Consider the following 14,858-nt stretch of genomic DNA (forward strand, 5'->3'; position numbering starts at 1 on the left):
TGCTTCTAATTACCCGCAGTGATAGACTAGAGACATAAAAATGACACATGACATTGAGAGGATTTCACAGACTTCTCTACAAACCAGCAAATCAGCTAACCTGACTTCATCTCTTTTTTGCAATCAACACCTCTCAAAGAGAAGGAGATGAAAATTAGGACTTCTGGCCAAGATGGAGGTGTCAGCAGACACATTGTGCCTCCTCCCACAACCAAAAGGACAACAATAAATTTAAAAACAAAAAACAACCAGACCTGACAGAAATCGAACTGTGTGGACGTCTGACAACCAAGGAGTAAAGAAGAAACACTCACCCAAACCGGATGTGGGGGTGGAGAGGGAAGCCCAGCAGAGAGGGCTTATTGCAGTGGCTGGAGGACCAGGGCCAACAAGGCGACAGCTGGTGAACTGGGCAGTCCCACATCTGTGTGCAGATAAACTGGGAGGAACAACTGGGGAGTGAGACAGACCGCACAATCTGGGGCTCCAGCGCCAGGAAATAAAGCCTCAAAACACTGATTGAAAACACCTGTAGGGGTTGAGGTGCTGGGAGAGACTCCCAGCCTCACAGGAGAGCTCGTTGGAGAGACTCACAGGGTCCTAGAATGTACACAAGCCCACACACCCAGGAACCAGCACCAGAAGGGCCCAGTTTGCTTGTGGGAAGCGGGGAAAGTGACTGAAAACTAGCGGAGAGAGAAGCAAGCAGCATTGTTCCCTCTCAGACCCTCCCCCATGGACAGCGTCATAACGCAGCAATATGCGTTGCCCCGTCCTGGTAAATACTTAAGGCTCCACACCTTACTGTATAACAGGTGTGCTGAGACAAAAAAAAAAAAAAATGGCCCAAATGAAAAAACAGATCAGAGCTCCAGAAAAAAATATAACTAAGCGATGGAGAGATAGCCAACCTATCAGATGCAGAGTTCAAAACACTGGTCATCAGGATGCTCCAGGAACTCTCTGGGTACTGCAACAGCATAAAAAAAGACCCAGGCAGCAATGGAAGTTGCATTATGTGAACTAAAGAAAAATTTATAGGGAACCAACATTGAAAGGCAAGAAACCAGGACTCAAATTGGAGCTTTGGAGCAGAAGGAAGAAAGAAACATTCAGCCAGAACAGAATGAAGAAATAAGAATTCGAAAAAATGAGGAGAGGCTCAGGAACTTCCAGGACATCTTTCAACCTTCCGACATCCGAATCATAGGGTTGCCAGAGGGAGAAAAGGAGGACCAAGAAACTGAAAACTTATTTGAACAAATAATGAAGGAGAAATTCCCCACTCTGGCAAAGAAAATACACTTTTAGGGAGTCCAGGAAGCGCAGGGAGTCCTAAAGAAGTTGGACCCAAGAAGGAACACACCAAGGAACATCATAATTACATTAGCCAAGATGAAAGAGAAGGAGAGAATGTTAAAAGCAGCAAGAGAAAAGGAGACAGTTACCTACAAAGGAGTTCCCATAAGACTGTCAGCTGATTTCTCAAAAGAAACCTTTTGAGAAAGGGCTGGAAAGAAATATTCCAAGTCATGAAAGGCAAGGCCCTCCATCCAAGATGACTCTATCCAGCAAAGCTATCATTTAGAATAGAAGGGCAGATAAAGTGCTTTTCAGATAAGGTCAAGTTAAAGGAGTTCATCATCACCAAGCCCTTATTATATGAAATGTTAAAGGGACTCATCTAAGAAAAAGAAGATCAAAGATATGAACATTAAAAAAACAACAATCTGACACCTATTGACAACCAAACCTAAAAAACAGAAACAAAAACAAAGCTAACTAAGCAAATAACTAGAACATGAACAGAATCACGGAAATAGAGATCACACAGAAGGTTATCAGTGAGGCAATGGGAGAGGGTTATATAAGTAACGTAAATCTTAGGTAGATGATAGACAGGGGGAGGTTAAGAATAATATAGGAAATGTAGAAGCCAAAGAACTTATATGTACGACCCATGGACATGAACTAAAGGTGGGGGATGTGGGTGGGAGGGGTGTGCAGGGTGGAGGGAAATAAAGGGGGGAAATGGGACAACTGTAATAGCATCATCAATAAAATATATTCTAAAAAAACAATTAAAAATATTTTCCCATTAAAAAAGGAAAAGAAAATTAAGATCAATAAGCTGCAAATTGTCTCTTAACATAAAAGAAACTGATGTCATGGGTCTTAGAATACAATCTTTTAAAGCGAGGGTTTCACTAGGCCCATTCTAGAGGATAGCACCTCCTTCGCTGGCCTCTGCTAGAACGCAGCGATCTGATTTAGTTTGCACAGGGACTCGGTGTATGTTGGAGAGCCAAGGCTTAGAGGGCAGAGCCAGCCCGAGGCGCGTAGGAATCTGAGGTCAGTGCCGTAAGAAGGTTCTGCCTTTCTTTGGTGTCTTCGCTGACCTGCAGGAAAATTCCTCGAAGTCAGAAAACACCTCTGTTGTCTCTGCCTGATGGGCCAGCACGCCACCTGCTAAGTGCAATTCTTATCTGCTGTGCTAGTCCTTCCAGAATCAGTAGGAAAGGCTTCTGTGGTCTCACAAGGCAGAGGAAGCCTCAGAGAGGGTGCACACACATGGCCCCCTCAGCACGCATTAACTCCTAATGCATGCTACTGCCCAGTAACATCTTTCCCTCCAGCCTCAGAAGGCACAAGTGTGTGTGTGTGTGTGTGTGTGTGTGTGTGTGTGAGGGATGCCTAGGAAGGGCAGTGAGAGCCAGCTGCTCTCCACATGCGCTAGTTTAAATTTCTGGCAAGCATACACTTTCTCTCCCACACCCAAACCCTAAAATGTGCTGAGAACAGTTCAGGCCACAGAACCTAGTTTGCTTCTTGGTTGGCTGCTGCTGTTGTCTTTCTGAAGAATTCTGTACTCAATTCATTGAATCTCCTTTGTAGATTTCCAGGACCTACTTCTGTAAGGCCCACGTTGGTTGCCTAAGCTAATATCATCAAACAATTCCCACCACATTCCTACTATATGCTAGAAATTCAGTAGGCACGTGGCTGAGAAAGAAATGAGTGGCTTCGGTGTGCAGTCGGACAGAAGATTGTGGCATGCGCGTCGCACACAGCGTTGCACTTAGTGTTCAGTGGCTGTTTATTTCGGAAACCCTTTCCTACCGCTCTTCAGAAAGGTTTCCTCCCAGACTACAATCATCGGGCAGAATTGAAGCCTTTAAAGATTCGTTTCATCTGATTCTGGTTGTGTTCTGCTGTTTTCCCATCTTTTCCTTTTGCTTTGCTTCCTTAACTTTCATTTACACGATCGTTATGTTTTATGACTTCAGGGTGGACTCTGGCAGGGCCTTACAAACTGTTTCTCAATTCTTCTGCTTGGGCTGTTTCAAACCGACTCCCTTCTTTTCTCATAATAAACCCACCAAATGTACTGCCCCTCCCCCCAAAAATCTACCTTCCTGCAATCTTCTGGTAATGGACACCACTTAGTGATTCATCCTACAGGGTGCTGAAACTTAATTACATTATTTCCACCTTTGCCTTGTCCAAACCACTAACTTCCTGAATGTCTTGCATTGTTTTCTGAAATAAACTGTTTCAAGTAAGATTTGATGAAAATAAAGAAACTTGATTTCAAAGTATGTGAAGGTAGAGCCCGGAATCAGCTGCCCTAATTGAGGAAACAGGTGGTCATGGTGATCTTAGATGTATTCTCTTTTAGTTAACAAGATTTACCATCAATGTTTTGGTTCTGATTTTCTCCTGTTGGTCTTATTGGCAAGCTCTTCTATTTTCAGAGTTTTTTTTTTTTTTTAATGACAGAGTCGTTTATCTCTAATTTCTTCATTCCTAGCATATTTGCAGTTTCTACTTTAGGATTTAAGCTTTACTTAGGTAAAATGTTTTCACTATTATGGCTGTTTCATAGTTAACAATGAACAGATGTCTACTTCCTAGTAAATCCTCTCATTTCTGTTCCTGTCAGGTTAAATGAACAATGGACAATTCATGAAGTGCATTTATCCATTACACAAAATTTCCGTGGTGATGTGGAAAGGAATATTGATCTCACTAGGTGGCCTTGCCAAGATACTTAACTTCTTCCTTCTATCCTTATTATAATTTGATGAATTATGGGTGTTTGTTTACTTAAGCTTACTCCATTCATGAGGCTATTTGGAGACTGAGTTAATATTGGTAAACAGCTCATAGATCCTTGGATAAGGGATTCAATAGAAGTGCCATGTGAACAAAATAACTCCATTGTTAAATATTAAGACAGTGTGGTGCTGTGACTGTGTTCGGTGGGAAAGTCAGAGCATTTGCTCAGACCAAGGATCTGATGCTTTGACTTAAAAATGCTCGCATGACTTAAAAATCCACTTGACAATCACGTGTTTGGCAATTGTGTTTGGTTTTTACTGACCAGTACACGAAGTCCCCATCGCTGCCAGTATGCCATGCTTTTTGGTCACTGAGCTTTTACCACCCTTCCTCCCAGGCTTTTCCTTCTCCTTTTCCCGTGCTGGCTAACTCCCGCTTCTGCACAACTTGTGTTCTGGGAGGAGGGCTCTCCTGGTTGCTCCTATTGCACCTCGCGCTGCTATGTAATCCTACTGGGAGGTTAGCACTTTCTTATCGGTGCATTTCCCAAACCAGATCAGGAGCATCTCAAAGCAGAGACCACGTCTTGCCGACTATTGGAGTCTCTTGCAGCTAGCTCATGCTCTGTGGCAGTTACAGCAAGGACGGGCCGTCAGCAGTGCTGTAGAACTCTCTGTCTGCCTCTCTCCTGGAGCTGAAAGACTTGAGCATGCTTGCAGAGATTTCGGTTGAGTGAGGAAAGGAGGCAGCATAACATACTGTTTAAGAGTGGGAACCCTGCCTGGCTGGCTTGGCTCATGTTGGTTGGGCGTCACTCTGCAAAACAAAAGGTCGCTGGTTCAGTTCCCAGCCAGGGCACATGCTTGGGTTGTGGGTTCAGTTCCTGGTTGGGGCACATACAAAAGGCAGCCAGCTGATGTTTCTCTCCCACCTCGCTGCTTCTCTCCCTCTCTTTCTCCCTCCCTTCCCCTCTCTCTAAAGATAAATTTTAAAAAGAAAAGGAAACAGTGAGGACCCAGATGTTCCTACCACTTAGAAGAGCACTTGACATGTGGGTCCCAAGAAATGTTAGTTGAATTGACAACATTATTTTTTGGAGCAATAATGCTTAAAAATTATTGTGGTTGGAGAAATGTTGGCAAGGCCATAGAGCAAGCAGAACTCTCATACACTGCCAGTCGGGGGCATAACATGGCACGATCACATCGTCAGCCTGCATGGCGGCATCTGCCTGATCTGGACACGTGACCCCAGAATCCCATTCCCAGGGGTACACCCAACAGAAAAGCATCTATATTTTCACCAAAATACACATGCGATGTTTATAGCAGCGCTGTTCATAATAGCCTACCCAAATGCTCCTAAACAGTCAAGGAAATAAACAAATTGGGGTACATTCACACAATGGGGCACTCCACAGACATGGGAATGAACCATCTACAACCGTCTGGATACAGTTCAGAATCAGCGCTGAGTGGAAGAGCCGGATTCCAAGGAGCACCTATAGCATGGTTCCCCTGAAGTACAAGAACGGGCAAAACTGACCTGAGCTGTTGGAAGTCAGAGGGAGAGGCAGTGACTGGCCGGCGTACAGTGGGGCTCGGGGCGCTAGGTCTGGTTCCACCTGTGTTGGATTTGTGAAATTTAACCTGTGCATGTAAATGTATTAAAAACTTAAAGGAAAAAAGTTTTAAAGAAATAAGGACCCTGGATCTAGGCGACCTGGGAGTAAATCTCAGCTCTGCTACTTGACAGTTGTGTGCCTTGAAGAAGTTTCTTGTCCTTTCTGTGGTGTGTGTTCCTCATCTTCAAAGGGGGGTGGTAGGTACTGTGAGGTTATTGTGAAGATTAAATGAGGTAGTACGTTTCAGCTATTGAGAACTGGGCCTAGCACATAGTCAGCACTCAGTAAATGTTAGCTGTTATTTTAAAGGGTGCTGACCCTTCAGCCGAGGGCGTTAATGTAGCAGCGTATTACCTCGTACAGTGTATTAAGGGTAGCCATAGGGGAGAGTACACTGAAATGTTGGAGGCCTAGTGGAAAGGATAATTGTTGTAAAATGCTCGCCTCTCAAGGAGAAGGCAGCCTTGAACGGGGCCTAGCATGAAACCCTGTAAAGGAAACAAGGTTTGTGTAATTCCTTCTCATTATTTCTGATCACCTCGGTCATAGCATTGATTTAGAGATGTACAGCAAATCGAAATTGCCAAAGGGATGGATATTCTTGAGACCCTTCTCCTAAGAACCCACTCACTGTGCATCTTCCCCGATACCTGGTTGGGTTCTAAAATGTTTTCAGGTAGTCTGTTGGGGATTCTGAGTTAAATGCAGGTGTGCTTTTCCTCGACCCGGGTTTCGTTTGCCGCAAGTCCGGCTGCGCATTTTCCCCTCAGCAGACGCAGACGTGCACACCCGTCCACACGCACGGAGGCTCTTGACCTCCACTCTCCTGTGCTGGGCTTGTCCTTAGAGCAGCAGTGTTGCTTGTCTTGGGAATTTCCTGTCTCGAAGCACAGTCCCCTTGGCATTGTCATCTTACCCATATTCGAAACTGTGCACATAAACCTGTTATTGTGCCTAATCTGAGTATTATCACTCAGCACATCATTTCCCTCTTAAAGTATGGGCGCAGTCAACCCCCAATTATCCGCATGAATGGAAGGTCAATGGTGCGGATGTCGCTGAACAACAGGTTCGTTTTTGAGTCAAACTATGCAATTTTGGGGGCATGAGATGTTCCTTTGAAATTATGATTCATTACCTTGGCTAATATTATGTTAAGTTATACTGCGGGTGGTTTCTTAAATTCCCATGAATAATTGGCAAGAATTTGGTCTCCTGTAGAGACACCTACTGAGGCAGAGGAGTTAAGAAGCAGGTCATAGAGCCAGACCTCTGCTCAGACCTGGGCCCTGGCCCCGGCTCCGCTGTGATCTTAGGGAGTCGAACCCACACCCTTACAGGACGATTCTCCAGCCAGCTGAGCCGCCTGGCCAGGCCCAGAGGGCAATCTTTAAAGAAGGCAACCCAATGAACTTCAACTTGAAAATGTTAACCTTGATAATAAAGAGGTGTATTTTCTGTATTTTAATTCTTTGACACACTTAGTTGTTTTAAGGCAATTGGCCTATTTACTTTGGCACCTACCACTCTTGATTAAAATGAGGAGTCGGACAATATGTGTGAGAAAACACGACCCTGAATGTCACCAGACTGGCTCCTCCTTCGGTCACTTTCAGCCAGGTCGTCCCTTCCCTGGGCACCCCCAGGGGATGAGGTGTTTTTCATTCACGAAATAGTTTTTGTTTTGTTTTTAGAGGAGCTGATTTTCTCTTTTTCAAGCCCAGTAAGCTGAGGGGGGGGGGGGTTGTTTTGTTTAGTTTGGTGCTGGGTGAAAAGAGAGCCTGAGGGAATTTAGGAAAAATTCCATACCCTTGAGTTTTTGAGCCGCTGAACTTGTTCTGATCAGGGGGAGGGGAAACACACAGCTTTCTGAAATGACAACTGAAAACACAGTAAATTGATTGTATTTTTTTAAGATTTTATTTATTTATTTATCTTTAGAGGGGAAGGAGAGAGGGAGAGAAACATCAATGTATGGTTGCCTTTCATGCGTCCCCTGCTGGGAGTTGGCCTGCAGGGAACCGGCCTGCAACCCAGGCATGTGCCCTGACTGGGAATCGAACTGCGATCCTTTGGTTCGCAGGCCCACGCTCAATCCACTGAGCTACACCAGCCAGGGCTGATTGTATTTTTTGATATTAACAAAATCTCTTACTCAGCTGAGGAAGGAGTGACAGCTGAGAGCTCAGCATTTGGATCCTGGTCATGGGTTTTGAATCCTGGTTCTACCCTTTACTTAGCTGAGATACGGGGCAAGTTATTTAATCTTCCTGCCCTTCAGTTTCCTCATAGGGAAAACCCACCGAATTGCAGGAAAGATTGAATAGAATAATAGGTGTAAAAAAAATCTTGGCACACATTTAAATCCTAGTGCTGGGAGCTGACAGAAACAGTAGCTTCTGTCCCGCTGTGGGCATTTATTTACTGGAACCATATAGGTTTGGGAGAACAGGTAATGTTTACTTTGCAAAAAAAAAAATGCTCTTCTGATTCTATTGTTACATTTCATCACACTTGACTATAATTATTTGCTTCATGTCTGACTATTCCCGCTAGACTGTAAGATCCTTGAGAAAGGAGCTATCTGTGTCTCAGCCACCCTGAAACACATGAGTAGCGCAAGGCTTAGCTGGTCGTCTCTATGATAGCAACCCCCGCTCCCTGTGGGTGGCAGATCAGGTGGTAACAGGGCCTTGGGTGCAAGGAAGAGAAAAACAGGAGGGGAGGATAAATAACAGGTGTTCCTCAACCCATTCCCCCAGGATGACTGTGAAGGTAACGGGGCTGAAATAGGAGGTGAAGTACGCGAGGCTTTAAAATTAAGGCCACCAAGTGGGGTACTAATTCTGGTTCTCTCAAGGTGGAATGAGAGACCTGAGCCACAGCCTGGAGCCCCAGGCACAGCCAGGCGGGTGAGAATAAACTTCATCCAATAGTTCAGAGGACACTTAAATGCCTTTGATCTTTTTGGTTCTTTTGGGGGAAAATTTTAAGTGACTAACCTGTGTTTTCAGGTCTCCGTATGCAAGTACATCTCCCCCTATTACTCATTTGCTAAATTCGCATTCATTTATATACATGAACTGAAGTCATATGGGCAGCTTTGATTAGTTCTATGAACTGAGCAGAGTATCTGAGAGGTGCTCCGATAACAAATTTCCCCCCTCAACCTGACAGTCATGGATCTGTCTGGGGTTAAACAGATTTATAGCCTTTCAGAATAATGAAGACCTTTTGGCAATTGTAACAGCTCATTAAAGAGGCCACCCAATGGGTGGGAAAGCTGGTCTGGGGCCAGGAAGCTATTGTTAACAAAAGAAGGACCCACAACACATGGCCTGAAATTTGGACAGCCCTCACAGGTGTTATCAGCAAAAATGAAGGCGGACTCGCAGGCAGACACAGAGTTTCCCAATCAGCGGGAAGGAGGCGGTGCGCTGCGGGACAAATGCGAGCGGTTGTAACAATGTATTACTCTCTCTCTCAACCCTGTCTTTCAGTAATGGAAGTCCATTTTTGCCAGAGCAAGTACACTGATAGGTGTGAATTCAAGTAACTGTTGAGTAAGTCTGCTACACGGGCTTTTAACAGAACGAAGAAGAGAAAGTCTCTGAAAGAAAAAGAACCAAGTCACAAAAGCCCATACACTGGAATTATTAAAAAAGTATTGGGCCCTGGCTGGTGTAGCTCAGTGGATTGAGCACCAGCCTATGAAGCAAAGGGTCGCCGGTTCGATTCCCAGTCAGGGCACCTGCCTGAGTTACGGGTCAGGTCTCCAGTAGGGGGCACACGATTGGCAACTATGTACTGATGTTTCTCTTCCTCTCTTTCTCCTTCCCTTCCCCTCTCTCTAAAAGTAAATAAATAAAATATTTTAAAAAATTATTGGTATAGACATGGAGTCTCTTACAAACCTCGACTCTAAACTGGCCCTGCTATGGATTAACTATTTGTCTTCGACAAAAATCACAAAGAATTCAAATGAAAACCATCTTTTCCTTTGAACAGAGTTTATACTTAGTGACTTATTTAAAACAGGAGTAAGTAAACCAGTTTTAATATGAGCCAAACTCATGCTTCTTAAGTCCCTTCAGAATGTTTTGAGATGCTTCAGGACAGAACTGCCAACATCTGAGCTGCCTGGGTGACGTATCCTCTGATCTGTAACAGCGCTGTGCACAAGTTTGCACGCTCTTCTGGATTCCGGGGTCTGAGCTGTGGCATATGATTTCTGTCACCTTCGCTTCCAACTAACTGATCACTCGTCCTACTTCGAGACTCATTTTTCATCAGCCATGGTACCTGGTACTGGCCTCTTATTTTAGAAAGCTAAATAGTTTAAGGGAAATCTCAGACTGTTTTTCCCCCCCAGGGGTATTTAAACAAAGGTTCAGGAAGAGAAAACAGTCTAAACCCTTGGGGGGCAGGGAAATTGAGAAAAACAAAAAGTATGGATAAATTGCAATCTTACGATACTGCCCTGCAAGCAGAAATTTTCAGGGCACGCACTCCGTCAGTTGCCTGTGTAGTGAAGGGAAGGGAAAAGAGCGGGGTGATCTGACGCTGGTTCACTACAGGACTTTTAGCAGCTCGGAACTCTGCTTGTTGTATTTGCACAAGCTTGTTCAAACAGCATAAACGCGGGGCTGGTGTGGAAGTCCAGGACATCCTTTTTAGGTATGTAACGTATTTAATGAAGGCATCTTTTATAGAACCGCCACTGCAACACTCTCGATCAGGCCACCTCCCTTCTTTTTCATCCGCGCGGTCTCTCTTCGGTCCTCTTTGGGCTGTGTATGTGGTGCCGGCTGAAGATGTTTTGCTCTCCTCACACCCGCCTTCGGTGTCTGCCTTTGCCTCTGATGGTTGAAGTTTCTCTGTTCCCAGAGCCTCCTCGGGGCTCCGGTGCGGGATGAAGTGCGTAACAGCGGTTCCTTGCTTTAGCTCTTGCCGTCATTCCCAAGACAAGCAACAGAAGAGTGAGAAAAGGAGGGACCCCGGGGCAGTGTGTATGGGGCACATCGGTCCCTCCCAGTTGCCAATGCAGGCCTTGAAATTGCCTGCACGGTCACATCTGAAAGGAGGCAGGTGGTCCCCAGTCTTCCTCCTGCTCTGGCCCGCAGGTGGCCAGCGCCATGCCGTTACACTGTCCACCGCCGCTGGGCTCTCAGACCACGCCCGAAGGCCTGCCCAGCCTGCAGGGTGGCACAGCGTGGAGAAGAGATGAGGCAAGACTCAGGACAGGCACCGGCCAGCTGCCACCAACACCACGGTGCGGCCTTGACACCAAACCCTGGTCCTGCACCTGGTTCTGGGGGTCGAGCTGGGCAGGGAGCCAACCTTGGCATGTCAGTTTTTACCCTCACTTCTTGTTTTCCTTTCTCAGCTCTTCCGTGGATTCTCTGTGATAAGACCCTTCCTACTGTGACTTCATTTTGCAGTGAAAAGCGCCCTTCGGTAGGGAATGGCAGGGAATGATTTTTTCCCTGACAATGGCAGTCTAAAGGCTACAAGAAGTTTGCCAACCTCTTTTTTTATTAAAAGCAACATGACTTGTCAAGAATAGGAAGGGCAGACGGGAGGAAACACATAGCCCCTCCGATTGGGGTCTGCTTTTCTCATTCCTTAGTTCTTTCTCCGGGGGAATGCTCCGCCCCCAGAGGGTTTCCTGGAGCATCCGCTCCACCTGTGATTTCCACTTTTGTTCTCAGCGGCATTACAGGCACCTGTGTCTGGTGACCTCCCCCAAGCAGGGGCTGTCTTGTTTACCTTTGCATGTATTGCAGTCATCAGCAGAGATGGGCCACCATCTAGGAGGTGAGTAATAGCAATCTATCACTAATTGATAGTTTTATTCATCTCCCACTGGGTGGTAGTGATAAGATGATGCTGTATCTATCATTGGCCCTTTATGGGCGCTGTCGAGGAGGGGAAACTGCCCCCCACCCCCAATCTCCTACATTCTCCACTGGGCCCCGGTAAATAAAATTAACAAGAGAAAAACAAACAGAAGCTTAGTAACGTGTGCATCACTCATAAACATGGGCGTACTCAGTGAGGAGTAACTCAAGGGGTGGTTAGAACTTGGGCTTATGTAGAATCTTAATAGGACATACATTTGTAGAGAAGTGACAAGACAAAGAAAAGGGACTTTGAGTTTCTAGGTGGCCAATTATGGGAGGGCAGATATAGAGGAGGACTTATGGCAGATGTGTGCTTGTTAGTAAAGTCTGTTACGGGGATTCTCTGGTGATGAACTTCTACCCTTCCTAGTAGAGAGGGGAGGGGGAGACACCTTTATATATTATCTCCTGCTTTTAGGCAAATAGGGAAGGGTAGAGAGCTTTTCTTGTATCTGCTGCTTCTTCTCCATTGCCGTCAGCTAGAAATAATCCTTATGCCAAGGTGACGTGTTTGGGGGTGCCGTATCTGCCCTGCTTCAGCACCTTGCGTGTAAGCTGTACACAGCAGGTGTCTAATAAATGTGTAATGAATTGAACTAGCCCGGGCTCTTTCAGCCTGCTTCACTTCTGCTTTGCCTGCAGGAATGAATGCCTTCATTCTCCTCTTGGGATGTTGGGGGAATGTAATCGAGTGATAGCTAGAAAAATACTGTGAGAAAAGTTTAAAGCGTCATATGGATACAAGGTATTGTTACTTGCAGTACAGTCTCTAAGAGCAAAAACTTGTAATCAGCACTCAGCGAATGTTGGCCAGTAGTGTTCCATAGTTTACCCCCCCCCCCTTATAAGCAAGCTGTAATGTGTGTGTAATAAATACTTCCTCACAGGTATGAATTAGGAGCTGCTCTGTTCATTGGATGGTCAGGAGCCTCACTCTGCATAATCGGTGGCATCATATTTTGCTTTTCAATATATGAGAGCAACAAAACACCCAGGTATGAGAAAAAAAAAAACCCAACATGACCTGTTCAGAAGTACAGTACTGTTCTGAATTATTACATGTAAGGCAAATTATACTTCGCAACTCTTAGAAACTTCAAATACCCAGAATTGGGAAAGGTGAGATATACAATAAGTCTAATATGAAACACAGCAAATACTATATTGAATAGAATATAGCTCATTATGGTTCATTTTTTTAAAAGCTCATCCATCTTGCATCCCAAAGCTGTTTCTGGAAGTAGAAATATGGACCTGACCCCTAGGCATTCTTCACTTCAGCCTCCTCCTAATTTTCACACAGAAATTGCTGATGAAGGTCACCATAGTCTTCTAGGTTCCAGGAAGAGGAGCTTTATTTTTTTAGAAATCTATCTATTTATTTATAAAATTTTTTATTAGTTATTCAAGTACAGTTTTCTTTGACTCCCATCCCAGCCCACCCCCCCAGTGCTCCCCACCTCCCTNTGTTGGCCAGTAGTGTTCCATAGTTTACCCCCCCCCCTTATAAGCAAGCTGTAATGTGTGTGTAATAAATACTTCCTCACAGGTATGAATTAGGAGCTGCTCTGTTCATTGGATGGTCAGGAGCCTCACTCTGCATAATCGGTGGCATCATATTTTGCTTTTCAATATATGAGAGCAACAAAACACCCAGGTATGAGAAAAAAAAAAACCCAACATGACCTGTTAAGAAGTACAGTACTGTTCTGAATTATTACATGTAAGGCAAATTATACTTCGCAACTCTTAGAAACTTCAAATACCCAGAATTGGGAAAGGTGAGATATATAATAAGTCTAATATGAAACACAGCAAATACTATATTGAATAGAATATAGTTCATTATGGTTCATTTTTTTAAAAGCTCATCCATCTTGCATCCCAAAGCTGTTTCTGGAAGTAGAAATATGGATCTGACCCCTGGGCATTCTTCACTTCGGCCTCCTCCTAATTTTCACACAGAAATTGCTGATGAAGGTCACCATAGTCTTCTAGGTTCCAGGAAGAGGAGCTTTATTTATTTTTTTTAGAAATCTATCTATTTATTTATTTATAAATTTTTTATTAGTTATTCAAGTATAGTTTTCTTTGACTCCCATCCCAGCCCACCCCCCCAGTGCTCCCCACCTCCCTCCCATTCCCACCCCCCTTAGTTGTTGTCCATGTGTCCTTTATACTAGTTCCTGTGAATCCTTCCCCTCTTTCCCTGAAATTCCCTCCCCTCTGCCCTCTGGTGGATAATAGTTTTGAAGGAGAACCGCTGAACAAGTGAGAAAGCCTTGAGTCTCTCCTGCAGAGGGTTCTTTGTCCCACCAGTGGTTCAGAAGTGACGTTGAAGTATTTCGTGGGGAGACAGCAAACTGAAAGTTTTATCAGGGAGGCCCGATCTCAGCCGGGACAGAAAGACGGGGAGACGGTTTCTTCCCGTCTTTTGTCTGCGCTGCGTGTAAAGCAGAACCTGCCGAGCTCTGTTTTGCCTTTCAGGGTGGGATACACGTACAATGGACCCACATCGGTCATGTCTTCTCGGACAAAGTATCATGGGGGACCAGACGCTAAAACCTCAAACCCTTCGAAACAGTTTGACAAGAACGCGTACGTCTGACGCGAGCACGGAGGCGGCCTGTCTGGAGCTTGTTACAAAGGGAACCAGTCACAAAACGATCCCATCAAGGCCCTCCTAGAATTAACACTCAAACTCTCCTGAAAACACGAGTTTGAAGAATTTGTTGATTGTATGGATGTACATGTTCTTACATAGTTACATACAAATCATTTTCTGCCGTGGCTTTCTATGAAAAAAAATAAAGAGGCTGTTTCTAGGATTTGTATACTTTTTGTACATGTGTAGCACATTATTTAGCACTGCAAGGGCTCAAGAAGTATTTTGTAAAGTGGTCTTACTTATCCGTATGTTGAAGTCTTTGTCCCGCTTCCCTGTCTCTTTCTTCATGGATTTAACAGAAAGCGTAGAAGAAGTGGTGTCTTAGCCCTGGCTGGTGTAGCTCAGTGGATTGAGTGCGGGCCTGCGAACCACACGATCGCGGTTCGATTCCCAGTCAGGGCACATGCCTGGGTTGCAGGCCAATTCCCGGCAGGGGACACACCAAAGGCAACCATACATTGATATTTCTCTCCCTCTCTCCTTCCCTTCCCCTCTAAAGATAAATAAATAAAATCTTTTAAAAAAAACTTAAAAAAAAAGAAGTGGTGTCTTAGGACAGCATGGGGTGATCTGACCCTACACCTCAAAAGATGTCTGGGTT

At 44.9% G+C, this 14,858-nt stretch overlaps 1 protein-coding gene across 2 annotated transcripts in view; it reads left to right on the forward strand.

The window, feature by feature from the left end:
- CLDN10 (claudin 10) overlaps positions 1-14,431 on the forward strand; it is an 83,560-nt gene extending 69,129 nt beyond the window's left edge. For both annotated transcript variants that reach the window (XM_037057565.1, XM_037057566.1), the window contains exons 4-5: positions 12,477-12,584; positions 14,077-14,431. In XM_037057565.1, the coding sequence (XP_036913460.1) occupies positions 12,477-12,584; positions 14,077-14,197 (229 nt within the window). In that variant the 3' untranslated portion in view covers positions 14,198-14,431. The remainder of the gene's footprint in view (positions 1-12,476; positions 12,585-14,076) is intronic.
- The last annotated feature ends 427 nt before the right edge of the window (positions 14,432-14,858 follow it).

The sequence above is a fragment of the Sturnira hondurensis genome, unplaced genomic scaffold, assembly GCF_014824575.4.
Source record: "Sturnira hondurensis isolate 20B ecotype Veracruz unplaced genomic scaffold, ASM1482457v3 Scaffold0009719, whole genome shotgun sequence".
Lineage (NCBI taxonomy): Eukaryota > Metazoa > Chordata > Mammalia > Chiroptera > Phyllostomidae > Sturnira > Sturnira hondurensis.